Source organism: Rhinolophus ferrumequinum, chromosome 5 (genome assembly GCF_004115265.2).
Source record: "Rhinolophus ferrumequinum isolate MPI-CBG mRhiFer1 chromosome 5, mRhiFer1_v1.p, whole genome shotgun sequence".
Classification (NCBI taxonomy): domain Eukaryota; kingdom Metazoa; phylum Chordata; class Mammalia; order Chiroptera; family Rhinolophidae; genus Rhinolophus; species Rhinolophus ferrumequinum.
In genome coordinates, this window is record NC_046288.1 from 87,101,568 (window position 1) to 87,126,450 (window position 24,883).

Sequence of the window (24,883 nt, forward strand, 5' to 3'; positions counted from 1 at the left end):
AATGCACACCAGCAGTCCTCTGAAGTTGATCTGCTGTGATTCCAGGCTCCCTCCCCTACAGCCCAGAACAATTCCTAGAGAAGCACTTCAGGGCTGCACCCTACTTCCTGCGGAAAGGCCTTCAGTGAAGGGCTGAGCTGAGCCCTTCCCACCATGACACTCCCACGGGCTCCTGCCTGGCCTTGCAGAGCTGAGTGGAGAACGGGCAGGGGCAGGGAGTGCTGTTCCAGGCTGCAGGAGCCTGCAGAGGTGACCGCCATAGGCGACACCGGCATGAAGACACAGCCGTTTGGGGAAATCCTGACGCCTACCGGGGAAGTCCAAGCAGGCCGCAGTGGTGGATGCCATTACGGACGTGATGTCTCCTGCAGTGTAGTGGGGGGCCGGGTCTGTTGGGAAGCTGGCCTCTTCCTGGAAGGTCCCCGCTAGCACATTTAGCGGGGAGCACCCTGATGTGCCCAGCCTACACCCAGATGGGTTGGCGAAAGGGAGAGCTGACAGAGAGAAATGGAGCAGGTCCAACAAAACCTTTAAGGTTGGCTGTCCACTGGACTGTTCCACTTTGAACAGTGGGCTTGAAAGGTTTTTAAATAAAAAAACAAACAAGCAAACAATAAGTCAAGTATTTCACAAACCAATCAAGACAGAATCCAAGTGTAACCAACTGGCATTGTTGTGAAAACTAGGGGAATGGCCGGTGACATAAAGGCACGAAACATGGGTACAAACTTACTAAAATTAAATGGCCAAACACTAGGATCCTGCAGGGGAAGTAACTGGTCAACGGGAATGTTTTCAGGAAGAGCCCAAGAGGCGACCAGGGGAGAGGGAGCAAGTGCCACCAAATTCAGGTTGTGAGCGTGAAGGAGAGGGTGAGAGTTCGAGGGCCCACTCGTCACTGTGCTAACAGCTCCCCATCCATGGAGTCCGCACCACCCTCGTTTTCTAGACGTAGGGAAACTGAGGCTCGAAGAAGTCCATTCCTCCCCAGACCCTGCAGCTGAGTGGCACCCCGGCAGGCTGAGTGCAGAGTCCACGCCTCCCCTGGGAGATGTTCCCACAAGGAGTAAAAGCTCTACCCAGAGAGGCCCCGACGGGAGAAGCAGAAGAGAAGGAGCAGACACTGCTGTGGTCCCGAGAGGCTAAGCCAGGGAAGGAGGCGATGACAGCAAGTGCAGGTCGTTACCCCAGTGTTGGGCACAGACAGGCGGGGCACCCTCAGTTCCACAGGTCTGAGCTGAGGAGCCAGAGCCTTCAGACAAACGAGGCGGAAACCCCCAGACGCTGAGAGGAATCGCGAGGGGTCGGCGTGTGCTGTGCTGTGCAAACCAAAGACACGAAGCCACAGGCCGCGCGGATGCTGTGTGAGGAGGGCCATGCCTGCTTCCAGAGAGCTGGGAAGAACGGGCAACACCTCACCCATGTGTGCCTGCTGGGGCTGCAGGGGCGTGAGGGCGGCACCCCGCTTCTGCCTCACCAGTGTTTCTTCTCAGACTCTGACCAAGTCTGGATGCTCCCAGCTTCCGGGAAGCTGGGGTGCCAAGGACCCTCCACGGAGTCAGAGCCAAGGTCAGCCTGAGCACCCCCTCCGGCCCCCACGTGCCTGAGCCTCGAGGCAGAGTCCCACCGCCCCAGCCAAATCTGTCTGCCAGCAAGGCACCACCGTCCTCCCCATCCCACCCCCGGTCCCAGGAGCCACCTGCTCCCACAGCCAGCCAGCAGGACCCAAAGCTGCGCGGCTGCTCAGGGAGCTCCAGCCTCCGCTGAAGGCCAGGAGGGAAGGACCCTGTGCGTTCTCGCTCTGGTGCCGCTGAGGCCACAAAGCGCCCGTCCCACTTCCGAAGGGTGGGCCGGTTGCCTGGGGAGCTAACCTGCTCAGCCCCCCTTCTGGGCTGGACTCACTACACCTCACCTTCCTCAAACTAAATTGAAACTTTTCTCTAGCAAAACTTTCTAGAAGACTCAAATCACCTGATCGTGTGTCTTTCCCTCCAAAACACATGAGATTTTCTGTTTTATGAGTTGCCCGTTATTTAAATTACCATCTGCTCTAATCTATATCAATAACTTTGTATTCTTAGTATGTTCTACTGTTCCCTCTACCAGTTTGTATTCCCACGTTTCGTGGCCCCAGAAATGATCATTTCTACTTTTTCCCTTCCTCCCACAGACCTAATAAAATTAACTGGAACATTTTTGTCACTCAAACTTCATATATGCTATTTCTGAAAATTATGCTAAAATAAGCAATCCCTGCTAAGTAACAGTAAGTTATTCACCATAAAACCTGGAAAGCAGAACAAGGCGAAGAGCTCCTCACGTCTAACACTAACGCAGCAGACAAAAAGCACAGAGCTAACCAGACACAAAAAGGAACAGCACTGCACCACCGCTGATCCATCACTAACTGCAGCTAAAGCTGCAAAAATGAATCACAAACAACTCAACAGCAACAAAAAAAACAAACAACCCAATTCAAATATGGGCAAAGGACTCGAATAGAGTCCTTTCTGCAAAGATGTAACAAGTGGCCAACAAGCACACGGACACACGCTCAGCATCACCCATCACCAGGGAAACGCAGATCCAAACGACAGGAAGCAGATGGTGGCTGCAGGGCTGGGGGCAGGGGGCAGTTGTTTAGTGGGGACAGTTTCAGATTTACAAGATGAAGAGCCCTGGGGATGGACGCTGGGGACGGCTGCACAACAGCGTGAATGCACTTAATGCCACTCAACTGTGCACCTGACAGTGGTTACGATGGTAAATTCTGTTGTGCGTACTGCAACACAGTAAAAACAGGAAAAAGAAAAGAACTACAGCAGGGCTGTTTAGGGAAGAACGAGAAGGAAGATGGAGAGGAGAAAGCGAGTGCAGGAGAAAGCTGGAAAGAACGCCCAGACGCAGTACCTTTGAGTTTGGTGTAGCTGTGCAGCAGGGGGTCGGCAGAAACCATGCATGGCCACCAGGGGTACCCGGACACTTTGGACCACACCAAATCGCCGACATTGTATTTCAATAGGTGGTCTTGGTCTCGGCCGGTACTTGGACGGGACTCTTTCTTAGCTGGATTCTGAAAATGAACAACAGAAGACATACTAAAACACCCAATGACGACCCCTAAATCCAGCCCTCTATCCACAGGAGACTGAGGATTAGTCAGGCTAGAGGTTCCAAACACACACCCCCCGAAAGAAGGGGCATCCCCGTCACTGTTTTCAGGTACCAGCCCTGACCCCACCACCGAAATCGCACTGTTGCCCTCAGCTCTTAGTGAGGGGTCGGCCCAGTGTCTGCACACAGCAGGGGCTCAACGTCACGTGCATCTCTACTTAGACCTATTTCCTCGCCTGGGGGTGCCCTTTAATGGTGCTTTACTCACCTGTCAAAGAGGAAAGCTCACAGAACCCCGAAGCCATCCTGACCCCCTAGCCCCTCCACCCCGTGTCTGCCTGTCCTCTGAAGCACCTGCACCCACAGCGTGGAAGGACCCAGTGTGACGAGGACATCAGGAGGACCTGGCAGCCAGTCTCAGCCCCACCACTACTGAGCTGAGTCATGGGCTGGCTCTCTGAGCCTCAGTTTCTCCATCTTGGAACACAGTGGGGTTAGCTGACTGAAGACCTGACTGGGGCACCCTGCTCCCAACACTCTCGTGCTGTTCTCCAGGGGACAAGCAGTCGGCGTGGCCCCTGCCATCCCCCTGGGCGTGACCCCGAGCCTCCCGTCAGAGGCGGCACACCTGGGCACACGCTGAACCTCTTTTACAAAGATCACTGTGCCTGGTGCTGAGGGCTGGCACAGGGCTGGCATGAAATACTTTCAAAAATGTGGGCTCTCAGATTATCCCACGCATCCCAATGTGACATCTATCACGTCATCTATGCCACATGGCAAACCCATGAGGACACGTGTTATGATCCCCAGTCTAAAGATGGAGAATCAAAAATCAGGTGATTTACCCAAGTTTTAACAGAACCAAGTGATGAGGTAGGAACCAGCTTTGTCCCCCGTGTGCACTAACAACCACAGGGGCACCTCCAAGGTCACCAGCCCAGGTCACTAACCTTGGGCCTTTTAGAATCACATTAGCAAGAGCTGAACAGCTCTCAAGCACTCAAAAACCACTTCTTAAACCCTCAAAGTTCTTCATTACTTGCACAATTTCAAAGAAATTTGAGCCATTTCCCCTCCTATCTGTGGAAATTGTACATAAAATTCCTCAACTTTAAAGCAGGTATACCAGCCTTGGTAACGACACCAAGCTTCCCCGTCCTGGTCCTGCAGGAGGGCCCGAGCCTCGACCAGAGCCCAGTGGGCAGCAGGCGCCCGACACCACCAGGCCGCCCCGAGCTCCTCAGCCGAGACCAGGGTGGCTGGGCTGCTCTATAAGCTCATCCTCGTCTGTGGAGGGCCAGCCTGAGTGTCACTTTAAGACACGATGACAGGAAGTGCCGCCTTCCCTCCTGGTGAGCAAGGGCTCTCCACCCCCGCTCTGATGAGTGAATGCTCGCGTGTGTCCTGTGCTGGGGACCAAGAGCGTGAATGTGTAAGACGCAGCCGTCCGGTGCGGGCGACAGCGGAGTGGGCAGCGAGCCGTGTGGGAGGGAGCAGTCGCACCTGCAGTCCCGAGACAGGACAGACTCACGGAGCCCCACGTAGATGCCCCCACTGACCAAACCAGGCTAAAGACGGTCTCCAGACCTGGAAGGGGCGCCCCCCGGGTTCAGAAACCGCTCTCCCCTTTTCAGCCACTTGAATCTGGACGCTGAGTTAACGAGCTTGGGCCTGGCGACTGACTCAGGAGGCCCCCGTGAGACCCAAAGGAGGCCTTCAGCCGCGTGAACACACCCGTGGCGGCCTGCGCCACCTCCTCCCCTGCCACCGAGCACAGGGCGGGGTTGTGACAGGCCCCCCGCTCAGGGGCTGGCTGCGGCGCTGCCCCTCCACCCCAGACAGAACGCACACACACCTTTCTCTCTGTGGGACTTGACGTCCTAGACACCAGAGCTGCTGCGACGAGGCCCTGCTCCAGCAACGAGTCGTATTTTATGCTCCTCTTCCTGTTCCTCCTTGCCCTGTTTTCTGCTTTTTGTCCATTTTCTTCCAACTGGGACACAGCAGCAGCGCCATCGCCACAAATGGAAGATTCGAAGAGAGGTTTCCCATTCATGTACGTTTTGGTGATTTTCAGCTTAATCTCCGGAGAGCCATTTTTGACAGGGGTGGTGCTCGGCGGGGTCCCCATCCCCCCCTTCACCTCTGGGGACTCAAAACGCAGCTTGGCATCGTGAGCACCGGGCTCCCCATTGAACACGCGGGAAGCGAGGTCTTTCAGCTTCAGCTTCTCCGCAGGAAGAAAGGGCAGTGCCTCGTGGCCGTTGAACTTGTGCATGACCCCGTCCTGCAGGCTGGCGGACAGCTGGGCCTTGCCCAGGAACACAGAGCACTCGCGGTTCATGTCGCAGCTGGCAGGCTTCCCACTGGCGCTGCCCAGCAGCTCCGGGGCCTGCTTCATCCTCATGCACTTGACAGCTTTTGGGACAGAAAGGGGACCTTTTCTGACGCTGACTTCCATTCAGTCCAGAGGCTTTCCTCAGAACACTGCAGTATTAGAAAAAGAGAAAGAAACATACTTAAAACCTAAGATAAGTATGCAGCTTTGTGGAGTTTGTTTTGGGTTTTTTGAGGCCATTCACAATGTTTTAGATAATGATTTAGGCCACAGGAGGCAGTCCTAAAACCACAAAAATGACACAAAATCACAGGATGGTAAAGCTGAAAGGAAATGAGCAGGAACAGACTTTCAAGAGAAACAGAAACCTGGCGAGGGTCCTCCCGACGTGCCACCACTCTCACTGGCAATGTGGCCATGGACACATCACTCGGTCGGCTCAGTCACTCCCAAAGGGAGACAGTCACCGGCTCAGGACATGCCATGTGGGGGTAGCACAGAGCCAGGCCTGTCACAGCTGAGGAGGCCTCCCAGGCAGAGGTTCAGTGACACACACAGTGTCACCTGCTCAGCACAGTAAAACCAGGTCTTCCAAAGCCTGGCGCACTATTAGTGCCAGGCTGTCGGGGGAAAGCAGAAAGCTAGGAGTCAGCCATGGTTGACACCTGGGGGGCCACCCCAGTCCCTCTACTCGCTCAGGCCCAGACTCAATGCTGTGACAAAAGAGCTGTAAACTTTACTGAGCTGCCATCGGCAGTGAACAGGTCCAGGCAACTGCCGAGCCCTGGTGTGTACCCCTCCATGTAAACACCATCCAGGTGCCACGCCAGCCCCACAGGGCAAGTGCGGAGGACGGTGGCTTCAGAGTAATGTGGGTCTTCAGCACACAGCTGGAGTCCCCAGTTGGGGACACCCAGTGAAGGCAGCAACACTCCAAAGGGCGACTAGGAACAAGAAGCAGGCAGGTACCCATTCCAGCGGGGAGGACATCCACCAAGGAGGCTCCTCCAGGAAGTTGGCAAGCACAGCATCATATGGGGGACAAGTGACAGCAAGGACTGGAGACCCACAATGCACATGGCAGTTCTGACCTGGGGACGGCCCTGCTCCCCAAGGACAGGCAGCCTGTCTGGAAACTGCGTGACTGTCACACCGGAGTCTGCTACTGACAAATGCTGGGAGGGGCTGAGGGTAAGCTCACCACACTGGCACACACGGGGCAGCCGCACACAGGAGGTGTCCAGCCAGAACACCAGTGCTGAGGTGCACACACCTGACTGACACAGCAGTGGTGGGGCAGGCAGACGGGGACACTGCAGAGCGCACACGGGAAAGGGGCCGGAGCAGCTGTCCCGCTCAGCTTCCCATGCACGAGCAACCGTCTTGCTCCAGGACAAAGGGAGGACTGTCCTGCTAGGGCCGCTCCATACTGTTTCCAGAGGGGGCTCCTGGTCCAGCTCATGGTGGACCGAGCGGATAACATCGAAAAAGCAAGTAGGCAAAGAGACCAAAAGCAGGGAAAGAAGAATGGGGGTCAGCCCTGGAAAGAAAGGGGTGGCGTGGGGCAAACATGCGCCCTTTAGTCTGACCTGCGGAGGAGAATCTGAGGTGACAGCAGCAGCCGGTGGGCGCGCCCAAGGACCACACTCCACCTGTGACGCAGCCCAGATCCCCGAACACACAGACCGGGAAGCCTGGCTGGTACAACGACCAACACGGGAGTCCATCTGTGGAATAGAAGACAGCCAAGCACCACGCTTTGCATCAAAATCACAGGGGGACGCTCCTCACACCCAGGACGACGGCCACTCAAAGGAGCAGACACACGTGCAGGCGGGACGCGGGAAAGGGAGCCCTGTGCTGTGGGCGGGAACGCAAAGCACTGGCCGCTGTGGGACAGTGTGGGGCCCTCAGAAGCTAAACACAGACCTTCCTGTGACCCAGCAATCCACTTCTGGGCATACACCTGGGAGTGCAAGAGGGTCTCGAAGAGAGATTTGCACACCCGTGTTCACAGCTGCACTGCTCACTACAGCGAAAGCGTGGGAGCCGCCCGAGTGTCCGCGAGCGGATGGTGGGAAGCAAAGGGGGTCCATCCGTGCAGTGGGACGCTGTTGGACTTAAAAAGGAGGGAAACCCTGACACCGCTCCACCATGGAAGGACCTTGGGGACACTGTGCTGAGTGAGAAGCCAGTCACCAAAGGACACACACTGTGTGACCCCACTTATAGGAGGTCCTCAGAGTTGTCAGAACCATAGAGACAGGAAGTAGAAGGGGGGTTGCACAAGAAGGGGGGATGGAGGAATAGAAAACTAGTGGTTAATAGGAACAGAGTTTCAGTCCTGTGAGATCAAAGTTCCGGAGGTGATGGCTGCAGAAAGCGGAAATGTACTCAATACCGCTGAACTGTGCACTTAATCGTCACAATGGCCAATTTCACGTTATGAACGTTACCAGCAAGAAAACTGCCCTCCGGGAGCTTACGTTGCAATGGAGTTCCAGGAGAAACGGCATGGCAGGGAGGCAATTTTCAAAGGGACAATGATGGAAATAGCTCCAGAGATGAAAGGAAACTCAAGTGTTCAGGTTAAAAGAGCGGTGGGGTGGGGAGGGTGAAAAACTAACATAAATAGCAGAGTGCCCACGTCCTCAACAAGCTAAAACAACAAATCAACACCTAGACTCTTCCTATGGGAACTACAGGGCATGAAGGGTAAAAAGAAACCCTTGGAACCTCGGTGCCCATAAAGCGTAAGTTCACCGCCAGAGCCCAGCGCGAGGTTGCCGCGCGACACAGCCCTGGTGGCCTCAGCGGGCGGGGAAGGTGCTGTGCCCACCGTGTGAAGGGAAGACAACTCCCATTGCACCACCATTCAAACGTGAGGCACACACACTTCCCGACACGACACGCAAGGCCGAGGGCGCTGAGGCACACACCCCTTTCGCAAAGAAGCCAGAAGAGGCTCTGCCGCGGGGACAGGGACAGAGCCAGAGGGCGAGAGCAGGACGGAGAACCGCAGGGAGGAGCGGCGACTCTAAGCCATGTTCACAGGGAACGAGAGCGGGAGGCTTCCTTCCTCACATTTCTCCATGCTCCTTCCACTGACCTCAACTGAAATGACAGCAAAGGAATTTCCACAAAGTGTACGCCCACAGGGACAAAGATTAGAGAGAGGGAAGTGTCAGGCGCCGGGAACCGTGGAAGAGAATCTGCGCTGCGGACGTGCTGCTGGAAGAGGGAGGCTGATAGCGAGAACTTCCCTTGTTCATAATACTTTCCCTTTAAAATGTCTTAAGGTAACAAATGTAACATAATCATTGTAAAAAGGAAAGAAAACGTGGAAGCACTGCAGTGAAAAATGAAAACGTGGACATTAGAACGAATGAACAGCTCAGCCAGCCTCACCAGTGGGCGCCCAAGGGCAGCAGGGGTGTGTGGGGGAGCTAAGGGTCACACTGCCGCTTTCTGTACCCAGCGCTTCAGAATTAGAGAATGCATCCCTTCCATTCCACAGCACAGACATATGGGGGCTGGACACAGTTAGTGGACAGAGGAGGGGTCTCCAGTGTGAGGGGACGGGCGCCACCCTCAGAGGCAGAGGTCGCCCGCACAACAACAATCAGCATTCAAAGCCCCTCGCGGCCCCAGGCCCTGGCCCAGCACTGGAAAAAGGTCCGGAGACAAAGCATAGCCCTTAGTCCAGCGGAGCGAAGAATCTAGAGGGGACAGACGCGCTGTCAGGGAGAGGAAGGGGAAAGACGCGCTGCAGGCTGGGCAGGCGGCAGGCCCTGGGCAGGCACAGCAGCCTCCCCGCCCACCCTCCCCGCCCAGATGCCAGCTGCAGCCCCCTCGGTCCACCTTAGAGAAGTCTCAACGCTGGGACAGCAAGGAGGCCATCAGGACAGCCCCCAGAGGCAAGCCAGGAGAGGGACCAAGCTCCCAGCCATTCCTCCAGAAGCAGACAGACCGGAAAACCCAAGTTCACAAACATGATACATACACACACCCCCCACGAGTCCCGTTTTCCACTTCACACGGATCTACCCACAACATATTTGGCGCGTGCCCTCACTGAGTGAGGACAGGACCCCCATTCTCCCATCAAAGAACTCTGGGAACAACAACGAGATCAGGAGTTTGCTGCAGAACAGGGCTGGACACGGAGCCCTCGTTCCTCCGTAAGCTTCTCTAGTGAGCAGCTTTATTTTACAGAACAGAATTTACTTACAGAAACGTGCCCACGACAGTACGGGCTGTATAACTGACCTGTTTCCTGTACCGTGTTGGCTGCAGAGCAGCTCAGTGCCACGCTTCGCCTCGGGCGGCGGCCTAGCCGTGGGGCTGCCCGCTGGGCCGCACTCCCCCCTGCAACCCCACGCCCTGGGCCTGACCTTGTGGTGAGATGCAAGCTGCAGTGTTCCCTGGTCCCATTCCCGGTTTTCTCTCCGTATACCTTCAGGGTGGTATGTCCAATCTCTGCACCCCAAATACACTGCTGGGGGGACGTAAAAGGGTCCGCTCGCTGTGCAAATGTCTAGCAGTTCCTCCAAAAGCTAAACAGCACAATAGGACCTGGTGATTCCACTCCTAGGGACAGACCCATGGAACTGAACTCATCTGTCCACACAGAAACCTGCATCACTAGTAAAAGCGAAAACGAGCCAAACGTCCAACAGCTGGTAACGGGTAACGGCAACGTGCTCGGGCCTCCCAGGGGCCACCCCCTGAGGAGTGAGGCCACGATGTGGACAAGGCTGAGAGAAGGAAGCCGGGCTGGGCTCCCAGGCCCCAGGTGTCGTGACTGCTCCTCTGAGACGCTCAGAAGGGGGGGCGCCAGAGCTGGGGGCAGGGGACAGAGAGTGACCGTCACAGGTACAGGGCTTCTTACTGGCACGATGCCAATGTCCAGGCATCAGGGGTGACAGTTGTATGACACTGAGAAAATACAGAAAGCCACTGAATTGGACATTCTAAAATGGCCATTTTTCTCAGTCAATTTTTAAATGTCCAATGTCTTATTGACGGGAAAGGCCTTAAGTGTCGTAGGCCGCATTGCTCGTACTTCTGTAACACACTGACCTTCTCCCTCCGTAAGGACCATCACTGCAATGGCAGGGGACTCAGTGTCTGAGCAGCTGGTGTGAAGGCCACGTCTGGCCCAGGAGACAGCTCAGTCCCGGGAGGACGCACGTGCAGGACCCAGGCGGCAGTGCCTGCGACACTGACCGTGGGGTCCCACCAATTGGCCTTGAGTGAAGCCCCTCCTGGAGAGAGACCTTCCCTCCACATCAACAACGAGCCTTCATCCAAGGAAACGGGCTGAGACAAGAACTCAAAGCAAAAAAAGACTGGGAACTTGGGGGCCACATGGGACAGACAGGGAATGAGAGAAACCTCTAAGAACTGTAGTTGAAGCACACGCCTCAGGTCCACTGTCTACCTTTGGCTCAGCTGCTGCAGCTAGGGAGGAGAACAGGGAAGAGAGGGGCAGGAAACTGGGGGGCCAGGGAACTGGGGGGCCAGGCAACCAGGAGGGCCAGAAACCAGGGGTTGGGGGGCCGGGGAACCAGGGGCCAGAACTCTGGGAACAACAACGAGATCAGGAGTTTGGGGGCCAGGGAACCGGGGGGCCAGGGAACCAGGGGGCTGGGGAATCAGGGGCTGGGGCAGTGAAGAGAGTTTCATACACTTTTTAATTCTGAGGAATGGAAATATGTTATCTAAAGCTTTTCTTTAGGTGTTTAAAGGAAGATTACGAAAATGTAAAAATATTTCCAAAACGATATAATACTGAATGTCAACTATAACTAAAACACACATACACACACACAGACACAGTGCCAAAAAAATGTATACACATTTTAAGAAATGAAAAAAACTGTATTAAAGTTACGCTGATGGGAACCACTCTGAGCACCTCTTGTAATTGCAGAAGTCAAACATGACTTGTATTCATCTTTTGTTATCAATATATATTATTACAATTTTAATACAGTTTTTTCCTTTCTTAAAATGTGTACACATTTTTTGGGCACCTCTGTAGTTTTCACCTTCTATGAGGAATGTAGCAATATCTATTAAAATTATAAATGCAAAAAAAAAATTCCCACAGTAACTAAAAGTTACAGCACTCTATAACAGCATTCCACAACTGCTAAGGGACAAAAGAAGACAACTAGATATCATACATGTCCTACAGTCTTGCCAAAAGGACAAGAGAAAGGAGGGGAGGGAAAAGGAAGGGAGCAAGGGAGACAGGAAAGGAGGGAGGAGGAGAAAAAAGAAGAGGGTAGAGGAAGGGAGTGGGAGAAGAAAAGGAGGGAAAGTGGGGGAGAAGGAGGAAAGGAAGAAGGTGAGAAGCAAGGAGAAACAGGAGAAAAACGGAAGAAAATATGAAGATTACGCTGATGAAACATCCATGTAACAGGACTTCCGAACACAAACAGAAGATTCAAAAAGCTATGAAAGAGACCTGAACATTTTTCCAAAGAAGACACACAGATGGTCAACAGACATATGAAAAGATACTCAACATCACTAATCATAAGAGAAATGAAAATCAAAACCACAATGAGATACCACCTCACACTAGTCAGAATGGTCACCAATAATAAGTCAACGAACAAGTGTTGGCGAGGCTGTGGAAAAAACGGGTCCCTCCTGCACTGTTGGTGGGATTGTAAATTGGTGCAGCCTCTATGGAAAACAGTACAGAGGTTCCTCAGAAAACTAAAGATAGAACTACCTTATGACCCGGCAATTCCACTCAAGGGTATTTATCCGAAAACGAAAACACTAATTTGAAAAGATATCTGCATCCCAATGTTCATTGCAGCATTACTTACAATGGCCAAGACATGGAAGCAACCTAAATGCCCCTCAATGGATAAAAGGATAAAGAAGATGTGATCATACGTACAATGGAATATTACTCGGCCATAAAAAAGGATGAAATCCTGCCATTTGTGACAACATGGATGGACCTAGAGGGCATTATGCTGAGTGAAATAAGCAGACAAAGACAAATTCCGCATGATCTCACTTATATGTGGAATCTAAAAAACAAAAACAAAAACAATTGAACAAACAAAACAGAAACAAACCCACAGATACAGGGAACAAGCCATAGGGGAAGGGGGTGGAGGGATGGGAATAAAAGAGAAAAAAAGTCTTAGGGGCTCTCACTGACTGACACTCTCCCCAGTACCTCTCAGCTCCCAAACAACAGGCCTTGTCAGTTTGACTCCAGAATCCTTCCTCTTCCACCTGTCTCCTTCTCTCCCCCTACAACTCCAATGCTGGCCTGCTGCAACCATCTTTCACCAGGACTGACAGCCGTCTCCCAACCGGCTTCTCAGCCGGCACACTTGCGGGAGGAGTTCTCAGTGCCGAGGGCGCCCGCACCAGGTGGCGGGCTCATGAGAACACAGACTGCCAGGCCCAGAGCTCATGCTGGCGGGTGACGGTGAGCCCGAGAACCTGCATGTCTACCAAGTTCCCAGGCGGCTGATGCTGCCAGCCTGGGGGCCCGACTCTGGGAACCACCAGACTGTTCTGGTGCTGGAACCAGCCCAAAAGCAATCACCTGTCACCTGGCTCCACCCACAGGTTTCCTTCTTGCTCATAGTACGTATCTGTGTTTCCACAGTTAGAGACAGAAAACGTATGATTAAGCACATGACTCTTAGAACTTCGAGTCAGCAGCGGCATGTCCCTTCTCATTGTCCAAAGCAAATCATGAGGCCACACCGACTATCAAGAGGGCAGTCCTACCCAAAGCGGGGACAACTGGAAAGATTCCAACCTGAACAGCCAGTACCACAGACTGCTCTCCTGCACCCCACTCCTCACTCTGCCCTAAGCCATCACCAGCTCTCCCAGGATGCTGAAAAATGTGCACTCCAAAGCAAAGATTCATGTCACACACATATACACTCACACTCACTCACATACACACACTAGCACACACACTCACACATACTCTCTGCAGTCACATATTCACACTCAGTCACACTCACACAACATACACTCACATACTCTCACACGCACACACTCACAGACACACATACTGGCACTCGCACTCACTCACACACTTGTGCGTATACACACGTTCTCACACGTACTCACACACATGCACACTCGTGCATTCACTCACACACACACTTGTGCACTCTCGCTCACACACATGTACTCGTGCACTCACACACACACGCACACTCATGCACTCACACACTCACACTCACTCAGTCACACACACGCACACCATCTAGGGCCTCCATCGCTCTTATGATGAAAATCCTCAGCCTACAAGAGCCTGCCCCCCCCACCCGGTGGCCTCTGCTGCCTGTTCTGCAATCCCCCTCACCCTCTGCTCCAGCGACACCAGCCAGCTTTCTGCACCCATCACAGGTCTCTGCACAGGCTGTGCCCTCATCTGCAGCACTCACACCCACCTTCTGCCAAGCCCACCTTCTACCAAGCACTCCTCTGCTCCAGCACTAATCCCAGTGAGAAGTCTTTCCTGACACCCGGCCCCCCCACTGGGTAAATCTCCCTACAGGACCTACTAGGTGCACCCCATTTTTCTTTCATGACTTTCATTTGTTGCAGGTGTCATGCAAATTCCAAATACACACAGAGGGAGAGACAACAGGTAGAACCTCTGGTACCCATGCCACCATCAATCTAGGCTGGTGCTGATGCAGTCACCCTCACTGCCCCCACCCCCGTGACAGAACCATAGAGCACACCCAGATGGCAAATCATTTCATCAGTATGTATCTGCATGCACTCTAAAAGGTACAAATTCTTTTCTGAAATACAATAAAACCACGATGGCAACTTTAAAAATCTGAATCCCTTAGTAACAAATCTAGTCAGTGTTCCACTTTCTCATTGTCTCAAATACTGTAAGTGGTGTTTAGTCTGTGCTACCAATGTCTTCTCACACACAGCCCCGCTTTTTGTTTCCTTGCTGAAGAGGCCGGTTGCTGGGCTCATTGGTTGCCATGTGCTGAGTTCTGCTCTGACCGTCCTGCAGTGAGGGTCAACGTGCTCTTTTCGCCCCTTTATTTCCTGGAAATTGGTCACTGGCAACAATGGCTTGATCAGATTACAGTTCAATTATTTGGCAAGACTATTTCACAGGTTTTTCAAAGATGTGCTCTTCTGTCCACTGGCTCCTGCCGCCTCACACCGCTCACAGGTTGGTGAGGTCGCGGCCCCAAGGACGCGGGTCTGGCTCGTCCCTGGCACACAGGTACCGCTCAGTGAACGAGGGAATGGCACTGCCACACTAAAATAATACCACAGCCACCCTCCTATTCCAGGACGGACAGCCTTAGGTTATAATGTCCCCCGACAGGCAGGACAGCAAGTCTCCAGGGTACAGAATCGGAGGACGTCAGGTCCTGCTGGTGCTCCAGGCACTTCCAGCCTTGCGACTTTGGGTCACAAATAACATCTGGGAGTGGGTTTCCTGCTGAGAGGATTCGAGGCAATGAGGTACAGAGGTCTCGCAGCTCAAAGCCACTCAGGCGGCCACTCCACACAGGAGGCACTCTGTCTTCAAATCTTTTGGGGAAAGCAACACAGAAGCCTCTTATTTACAACATATATTTTCATTTAAAAAAACTAGGAATTCACATGTTTACGACATTAATCTCTAGGAAAACAGCAGACAACTCCAAAGCTATCTTCACATGTTAACTGAGTGGCCCTGCCTAAAGCCCAGAAGACAAATCAGGGGCCCTCGCCGTGGAAAACTCGCGCCCTAGAGGGAGGGCAGGAGCCCTCACAAAGCGCAGCTGTCAGGGCCCTGCACCCACAGACAAGGCCGCTGGGAAGAAGCCCGGCACCCGGCACAGGCACCGGCCGGCGGGTGGGCGGGACGGAGCATGCTCAGCACAGCGACCTCTCAGGGCAGTGCGGTGCGCGGGCCAGTGAAGGTGCCAGAACATGCAGGGACCACACAGCACGCTCCCGAGTGAGCAGGAAAGCGCGAGGCCACGTTTGCGGCTAGAAGGTGAGGTCAGAGCTTGTCCGAGAAGGAACGGAGGTAGATGAGAAACTAGGCCCACTGTCACTTTCGACTGGCTCATAGTGATACAACGGTGCACCCAATCCTTCAAACTGGGAACCCCACAATCACGGGGGCCCACTCTCCCTCATTCGGAGCCCCAGGCGGCCCCCTCTTGCATCTATTCGCTCTTCCTGCCCCGCCTCCCATGCCTTGGGAAGGTCACCGTCTCCAGCACTGGTCCATGAGCCTCTTTTCTGACCTCTGTTACCAGTCCACGGTGAGGTGACACCTTTCCAACCTCACACTAGGGCAGGCTCATGCCACTCGTCATCCACACCATTTCTGAGGTACCTCGTACAAGGGGCTGAGGGTCCCTTCATTAGTTACAGGAAGACTGATGGTCACTCAGGTACTCTTCTAGGCCTGGGGGTGTGAGAGTAATCAAAGCCCAAAGGAGACACATCAATGCCGCCAGGAAGATGGACAAATAATAACACGGGATGTCTGGGGCAAAGAGCTGTGCCTGCTGGCGACAGGGCGGGCAAGGAAGGGGCCTGAGAGGGGGGAGCTTGGAGCAAGGAGCAAGCATGCAGGTGACCAGGGGGAGGGTTCCAGGCAGCAGGACAGCAGTGCGACAGCCTGAGGCCCAGCGTGGTGGGGGTGGGACACGGAGAGTGCACCCAGGTAATGAGACACCCAGCACCCCACAACAGGCCGGGAATCGGGGCTTTCTGGGAGTGCCGTCCGACTGACAGTGAATGAGAAGGAATCAATAGGAAAAGCTAGCTGTGCCCACACATGCACTGGGCTGCACATGGGGTGGGGGGAGGGGCAAAAACGGACCACGCAAAGGCCCAAGGGGAAAGTAGCAGCAAGAGGTGGTCTGAAGGGGCCGGGAGAGGGTGAAAACCCAGGGACAGGCTGGTCTTGACCCCCAAAGGGCAATGGAGAGCCCTGACGAGTGGGGCCTGCGTGGTCATGCACATCTTAGACCAGGTGAGGTGCAGAGAGCGAGCTGAGGGCGGTAGAACTGGACTCAGAAACACGCTTTCTGATCTGCTGGACTTCGTAACAGCAGCAAAAACACACGTGAAAGCTCCATCGAAATGTGAAAAATCAATCGAAACATGAAAACACTGCTGATAGAAATATACCGTCCAACAGAGTCACAGGTTTAATTCGTATCACTGACTTTTCCGATGACAAGCCAGTCCACGTAACACTGAGGTGCCAGCTCCTTCCAGCAGGAAACCTGTTTCTCTGCACCCCACTCCTCAGCTCATGCACACTTTGCAATTTCTATCTTCGTGTACTTTGTGGAAACCATTAACTATTACAGACACTAAGATCCTTTGAAAACTCATCGCTGGCCGTTTGCTTCCTGGAAGGCAGACACACAACTAATTTGGGGTCTGTCTTGACGCTTTTTAACTAGCAAACCAAATGTCATCAAATCAATCAGCTCCTTCAAAAGTTACATTGCAACCTACAGACAAAAGCAAAATGCCAGCGAGTCCCTGGGGTAACCAACTTAAGTCTTTTTCTCCCCAAAATGTTTACTGTAAATAATCATTCCTGGAAAAGAAATGAATGCATCACATAAAGACAGTTTATAAAATATAAGCCTAATCCTCTACAACTCCCACGTCCCCTCTTGCTTTGTTATTTTGTAGACTTTATATTCTTTTTACCTTGCCGTGATACCCAGGGATACGGTAGAAATATCACAGTCTGCTTCTTCGTACTGGCAGGTACACATCTGTTCTACTGTTGTACGTATATGCTTACAGTGTTTTATAATTAATTTTTATTTTAACGTTTGAGTTAGTTGTGATGAGAAAGGGAGAAGAAAACAGGCCTGCCTGGCAAACATGCTGCTGGCTCCCCGATTCAAGCAGGGCAACCTTAGGCCAGCCCCTTACTTTCCGCACTCAGCTTCTTCCAGAGGGTCCCTTTCTGCTTCAACATGACTTACAAAAAAGAGAGGCCAGGAGCTGGCATTAAAATGGGTTATTTGTTTATCTCATGTCACATGCCCATTTATTCAGCATTTACTGAGTGCCTGCCATGAGGGGGCACCAGCAGAAGCTGGGCTGCCCAAGGCTAGAGATTCCTCCTCCAACAGCTCACCCAGCAGGGGAGAAAAGTCACATGTGGCCATTGAAAGGCGGGGTACTCTGTACTCAGAAAAGGAGGACAAGCAGTGGTCCACACCCAACAACAGTCCACGCAAAAGCCTAGAATCAGGACAGAGCATCAAATATTTGGGGAACAAGGACACATTTCTTGCAGTCCAGCAAAAGAAAAGAGTGAGGCTCAGAAGAGTCAGATGCTTATCCAAAACTGCATACGTTCTGTACCCAAGCATCCACCCGAAAACAACCCCAAAACCCAACAACCCAGTGTACGAGGACACATGAGTATAAAGCCTTGTATCTTCAGTTCCTGCTGATTAAAGCGTTAACTTGTTTGTATTGTGAACTTCAGCACCATTTTAGCACATCCTTTTACATGTGCTTGGTGACAAGAATCCCGTACCTCGCTCACATAGCACACATTTTACTAGTGTTTTCGATCCACTCACCAGCACTTCACAGTAACTGTAATTCCACATTTTACATGTTTTATGCTGCAGCACCAAACATAAAAAAGGAAGTAACTAATTAGTTTACAATCTGCCATATGAGCAAACCTTTTCAAGTTGGACCACTCGTAGGAGGACATCCCAGTAGGTAAAGCTCGACCCTCTCTTCCCTAGCCACGCCACAGGGCCTCCAATTCCTGCAACGGACTTAGTCCTCATTTGCCTCCTCACATTTGAGCAAACACTGTTTTAACAGCCCTGTGTAAATCGGTTGCATAAAAACCATAAGCCTGGTAGCCACATCTAGTAGCCTGTTTACCTTATTGTTTTTCTCTGTATGTCTCCACAAATTTTGAGTTGTTAGTTTATACATTCCACATGAATATATCACGTACGTGCACACACAAGAAAAAAATGTCCATCATTCTTTAAAACTCATAAAGTTACTTATCTGGTACTCTTATTGGGATGTTTACTGCTGGAATCAGAGCCAGCCTAACTGGTGGTAATGCAGGGGGGGCGGGGCGGGGGGGTAGAGCAGAGTTCTTCACAGCAAGCCCTCACTGTAGCAACCACTGGCCTAAAACTGCAGGCTGCTGGGCGGCTGAGAAAATGGAAGAAAAGGAAAGGAAATGACTCAAAGTAATCGTGCTTAAGGCACGAGTCCTCTTCACTCCCAGGCGGCGGTTTAGATTTGAACTGGTCGGTAGTGGGGTTGAGTACACACCAAGTACACAAGGGCTGTGTTTCACGACTTGTCTCCTTTGTGTTACTGTTTGCAGGTAGGCTTTTTTAATAGTGTTGCTCTCGGTACATTTAAATGTGTAACTAGAACACTGAAATCATTTTGGAAAATAAAAGAGTTCAAGTCCCAGCTGCATACAAGGGATGGCTTCTTTTCCATCTTGATAACCTTATTTTAAAGTACGTGAGATAGACTCAGTCTAATAATGGACGTGCTGTACTAACATAAGGCATTTAGCTTGTTCAGCGATTAAACAAGAGCATCTTGGTGCTTAGCTCATTTAAAAGTCAAAGCCTTCCAAGTGCCAGCACGGGTTGTCAGTGCCCCAGGAACTTCCCAAACGCCGCTCTGAATTCACTCGCTTCTAACTGGTCCCCTCCCAGGTTCTATTAACACACACACACTCCACAGCCCCAGTGGTCCGCCTAAAATGACTGGCGTCGTGATACAGTCTCAACTCGAATGTCAAGTCTGTGACCGTTCACAGGGCAGGGAGGCACACAGCGCTAACGCTGCAATGGGTCCGCGTTCTTTCCACCGCAAGTCAAGACCAGCGTTTTTTAAATGCCGAGATTTTAAACCGCCCTTCTTGCGAGTGGGGCCAAGCTAGCCGTGCGGACCGGGGACGCCGTTTCTGCGTGTCCTGAGGCCTCGGGGCCCCTCGTCTGCCCCGAGGGCCGGGGGCAGCGAGGGTGGGGGCACCCGGGGCGGCGCGGGCGGGGGCGGGGGGGCGCCCACAGCCCCGGGCCAGTCCCCACGCCCGGCCCTGCACCTCCATCTGCCAAGGCCCAGCCCGGCTCCCCGCGCCCGCGCTGACCAACGGCCAGCACCCGCCAGTGTCACCCGGGGACCCTCAGCAGACAAAAAGCGCCTCCCCGCCGGTCAGGCGCGCCCCTCCCACCGCCCGGCCCCGGCCCGGCCCGCGCCTCACAAAGGCCGGCCCGGCCCGCTCGGCGCCGCGGCGAACAAAGGCCGCCCGGCCCGCAGGCCGGCACAGGTGCAGCCGCCGGCGGAGGGCCCAACATGGCCGCGCCCGCGCGCCGGCCCCGTTACTGCCGCCCGCGCGCCCCCCGCCCCGGCCCCGCCGCGCCCCGGCCCCCGCCCGCAGCCCCCAGCCCGAGGCCCGCGGCGGCCGGGCGGCGGCTCAATGACCTGTTGTGCGTCGCATCCTCTGGCGGTAGCGGCTCTCGGGCGCGGCGTTCCAGCTCCGGCTCCGGTGAGGAGGGGACCGGGGCCGCGGGGAGGGAGGGCCGAGGGAGGGCAGGGGGCGGCGGCGGGCGCAGCGCGGCCAGGCCGAAGCTCTCCGCGCGCGGCGCCGACCCCGCCCCCGCGCCTCCCGCCCGCCGCCGCTGCTGCCGGGCCGCCGCCGCCGCAGAAGCCGCGGGAAAGTGCGCGCCGCTGATTGGCTGCCGCGCTCGCGGGCTGCGGTCGGGCTTTTCAAATCCGCGCCGGCCGGTCGGGCGGGGCGGGGGCAGCGGCCCGGGCACCAGGGACGGGCGGGGGCTGGGCTGGGGTCGCGGGACCCCGCGAGCCGCCTCACAGCTGCGCCGACGCGCGCCCCGCTCCCTCTACTCCGCCGGGCGCGCGCCAGGCAGCGGCTGAACCGAAAGCTCGGCGCGGGAGGCCGGAGGCCGCAGCGAGCGGGCGCGTGCTGACGTCACGGCCACGCGCCCAATCGCGGCCCGCGAGCCCGCGAGCCCGTCCCGCGCGCCCGGCCCCGGCCCGGGACGTCGGCCCGCGGCGCCGCTCGCTCCCCGCCACGCCGCGCGCCCTGCGCTCGCTCGCGCCGCGCGGGAGGTGCCCGGGTGCTCACTACGGCCCTGCTGCGGCGCCAGGAAGGAGGCGCCGGGCCTGATAGTGCCGCCCCACCAGGGAAGGCGGAGGTCAATTCCCCGGCTCCTACACGCGGAGACCCAGCGAAGGGGAGCGTGGAGGAGGCTACCGGGCTGCAGAGAAGGATGCACAGCCTCCCCCAGGCCTGCGCTCCTGAATACTGCAGTACCGACTTGGCACAGGTGGTCACAAACAGCTAGCCGGAGAAGGACCAGCACGGTGGTGTTGGGGTCTTCCTGCAGAGTATCTGCAGGGCGTGCGTTCAGCGGCTCCCCCCACCTTCCAGGCTCGGGTCTGGCCTGGAGCTGGGTGCAGTGGGGGACCCATGGGCAGAGTCAGGACTTTCAGGCCCTGACACCTCACTGCCAGTCTCGCCCTTCCCTGGAGTGGCCACATCGGGTGACTGAGGGGTTGGGGTACAAAGGCCTGGTCAGTTCTGCCAGTGCAGGACTCTAGTAGACAACACTCACTTTAGAGGAGTTGGCACTCAGCCAGCTAGGAGCTTCAGCTGCTTCCCACCAGAGCAGGGACAAGGCCCTCCCCAGCGTCCCAGCTGACAGGGATTATGGAATCGTTCACCTTCTGTCCCAGAACTGTATGGTGAGGTCCTGCTGTGTGCTGTGCGCTTGCAGGGTGTTGGGGGTCCTGACTGACCAGAAGAGACACCCTTGGCCACCGGGAGCCCCTGGGTGGGGGCTCGTTCACATTTGCACTTTACCATATCCCTCTGGCTGTGGAGAGAATAGGTGTCCTCCCCGGGTCCTGGACCCCTCTGGAGCACCGGCCTGCAAACTTCCGCCTCCCAGCACCTTTTCAGTCCCTACAGTACGAGACAAATGAGCACCGGGTCTCATTTGATTTCACAGATTTGGAATGAAAGCTCCTCTTCTAAAAAAAAGAAAAATCTGCATTTACAATAGTGCAATCAACATGTAAATTTATTCAAAACCTGCAAGTGTGTGTTTGGATTTCCTTAAAGTTATTTGGGGCTGGCTGGTCTTTTCCCACCAAGTGTGGGCCTCCCTGGACCCAGCCTGGCTGTGTCACGGAGGTCCTAAGGCCTTTACAGCAAGTCTGGCCAGCTGGACAGTCCCCAGCCCGCCATGCACCAGGGCTTTGCCCCATGGACTGCAGGAAGCCCACAGGTAGGTGCCTGGATCTGTAGGTGCTCACCTGTGAGGCTCCCACAAGTGGGCACTGGCTGGCACACAGCTTGGAAGTTCTGAGCCGGGGCAGTACCTCCGCCCCCCCCCCACACACACACACACACAAACTATGTGCTGTTCTTGGAAAGCAGGCCTCAGGGAGGGGGGTGAGAGCCAGGAGAGGGAGCCTTGAGCTTGCTTGGCTATGCCGCGCACTCGAGGACGGCAGCAGCTGGGGCCAAACTTTATTTTGGTCTCTGAGACTCTTGTCACTTCTCTGAATGAAAACTCCGCATTCAGATGGAGCAATTGCAGCAGATGGAGGGACTAAGAATCCAGTCGACAGAAAGCAGCAACCACAGACGAGCACTTTCACAGGGCAAGGGCTGCCCTGCTCTGGCCCACTGCGGTTCAGAGGCCCTCCACCTCGGCTCTCATACCGAGGCTGAGCTAGGCAAGGCATTTAGGACCAAGGTACCCCGGGCCTGCCTGCTGGCTCTGGAACCAGCCCTGTAGCCATGGAACGAGGGCTCAAGCAGAACTAGGAGTCCCCTGGCCACAAGGCCTGCAGCCTCACTACCTCTGGCTGCCCACCATTTATTAACTGCCCACTCGAGCACACAGCTCTAGGAAGCATAACCCACTCCCCTCCATGTTCTCTCTGTGGCCCTGCTGAAGCGTGCTCTGCCTCCCTCCTCCTCATCCCTGTAGGTCCTGCAGCTCATTGGCACAGACTCCCTGTAAGAGCTGCTTCCAAAGGAGCCCCCGGCCCCAGCTTGGCCTCACCATCCCCCACTAGGGCCAGGGTTCCCCAGGGGCCAGGCTCATTGCTGTTTCCATGGGGATGCATGCACTCTGACCCCAGCCTTTCTCCATCCCTGGCCAAATAAAGAGGGCTTCCAAGTGGAAACCAGTGATCTCAAGCTGCCCCTCCTCCTGTGCCCCAGGTGGCCTCCAAGGAGGGAGGGAAGGCAGGCCCCTTCCCCTCAGCCCAGAGCAGGCTCACAGCCCAGGCCAGCAGTAGCAGGGCCCTCCCACCCCAGATCTTCCCAGCAGCCCCTTCCCAGACATGACCACTCTGCTCTCCAAGCTGGACGCTTGCCTTTCCCAAGGACAGGCTCTGCCTCAGCTAGCACTCAGCCCAAGGATCACTTCAGTCCACTGGGTCAACCTGCAGGAGCCAGCAGACAGTACTGCAAGGCTCCTCGGGTCACATGGGCCAACCCTCTGTTGAGCGTCTGTCAGGCAGTGGGATGGACGTGCAGACTGAAGCCCTGCAAACCTCCCCCCACCCAAGTCCTGGCTGAGAGGCCTGAGCAGGCCTCCCTACCCTCTCTGCCCACCCCTCTCAGTTTGCCTTCGGGACTGACCTACGGGAACCCCCAAGAGGTCTGAGGTGCCTGTCATCAGAGTCTCAGTGGTCACCTCCAGGAGCAAACCGCAGCCCAGGACCTGGGTCCTGGGGGCAACTACAGACTCATCTCCACCCCAAAGGCTGCTTGCTTCTTGGAGATTCCACGGTGCCAGCCAGCGGAGGGCTCTTCCTCTCCTCCCTGGATTCCACTTCCTGAATCCTCCTCTCCTCCTGCTCTGTCTCCTCCACTGCCAGGACTTCCCGCTTGGAATTCAGGGCAGCTTTCTCCTCACCCCCCTGCCCCGCCCCCCTTTCGCCCCTCCAGTCCATTCTCTGCACCCAGCCAAGGGAATTTTTTTTAAACCACAAAATTGACCATGTAACCCACCTGTTTAAAATCCAGTGCCCCTTACACAAATCCTGCTCCTCGGCCAGCCTCATGGTGGACTTTCAGGAATGGGGAGGAAGTCTAGCTCCGCCTCTCCAGCCCAGCCTCTCCCCAAAACACCCCCATCTGTGAAGCTAACTCCCCCCTGGACGTCACCCTTTGGACAGACACACACCCAGACCCTAGACAGGTGCTGGATTCAATTTCTTCCCCCACCACCACCCCCTGCCAGGTCTTAGCTGTGACACTTCTTTTTCCAGAAGCTTTCCTTGACTTCCTCCCAGGCTGGCTGAGTCACCTGGAGGGTACTCATAGCCTGTGTTTATCGCCAGGTAGCAACGCTGCCCGAGCTGGACTGCCAGGCCCCCATCCCTTGTTCCCTCTAATGCTGAACTCTTAGGGCCGCCAGTTAAAGTACCACAAAACAACACAGACTTACTCTCACAGTTCTGGCGGCCAGAAGCCTGAAAGCAAGGTGTACGTAGGGCCACGCTCCTCCTGCAGGCTTTCGGGAAAAATCTTTCTTTGCCTCTTCCTAGCTTCTGGTGGTGGCTGGTGGTCCCTGGTGTTCTTTGGCTTGTGTCAGCATCACTTCTGTCCCAGGGTCCATCTTCACGTGGCCTTCTCCCTGTGTGCCCGCCTGTCTGTTTTCTCGTACGAGGACACCAGTCGTTGGATTAGGGCCCACCTAATGATCTCACCTAACTCGATCATCTGTAAAGACCCTGTTTCTGAATAAGGTCGCATTCACGGGCAGGGAGTTGGAACTTGAACGAATCTCTTGAGGAATGCAATCCAACCCACACCTCTCTTACTATTAATAGTTGTACGACCTGTGAGGCCTCTGTGTGTAAAATCATGTCGATAATAGTGCAGTACCCTTCGGGAAGCGGCTGCCGGGACGGAATGGCTGCGTCAGGTCGGAGCCCGCCTCCCCAGGGCGCGTGCTCGCACCTGCCCGGCTGCGCGCCCTCCTGAACGCGCAGGGGACGCCCGGCAGAGGGGACGGTGGGAGCGGAGCAGGGTCCTCACGGCTGGGACAGCCGAGCTCACACGTTCTGGGGAAGGATGTGGACGCCCCGACGGCCGCTGCGGCCAACGGGTTAGAGACCCGTCCCGCCAGTCCGCCGCAGGCCTCCTGCCTGCCTGGCCCCGCCCCACACAGTCCCGCCCGCCGCATTGGCCACGCACCTCAAAGCCCCGCCCTCCGGGCCCGCCCCGCCGCCCGCGCCCGCCCGGCGCCCGCCGCTCACCTTCCTGCCTCCACACCCCACGCCCCCCGGGTGACCGAGCCGTTTTCGCAGCTCCTGGGTCCTTCCGAGCGAAGGAAACGATGCCTGAAAACCCAAGGCAAT

The 24,883-nt window shown here is 55.2% G+C and overlaps 1 protein-coding gene across 5 annotated transcripts in view; it reads right to left on the bottom strand.

The window, feature by feature from the left end:
- NSD2 (nuclear receptor binding SET domain protein 2) overlaps positions 1 to 24,554 on the bottom strand; it is a 68,410-nt gene extending 43,856 nt beyond the window's left edge. For 3 of the 5 annotated variants that reach the window (XR_004423074.1, XM_033106819.1, XM_033106822.1), the window contains exons 1-3: positions 19,961 to 20,122; positions 4,973 to 5,604; positions 2,911 to 3,073 (exon numbers count right to left, since the gene is read on the bottom strand). Coding sequence is in view for 4 of the 5 variants with exons in the window: in XM_033106819.1 (XP_032962710.1) it covers positions 2,911 to 3,073; positions 4,973 to 5,578 (769 nt within the window). In the remaining variant the exon portion in view is untranslated. Of the gene's footprint in view, positions 1 to 2,910; positions 3,074 to 4,972; positions 5,605 to 7,044; positions 7,183 to 19,960; positions 20,123 to 23,967 lie in introns of those variants that run through there. The other 2 variants (XM_033106820.1, XM_033106821.1) reach the window with 2 other exon arrangements.
- Between the last annotated feature and the right edge of the window lie 329 nt (positions 24,555 to 24,883).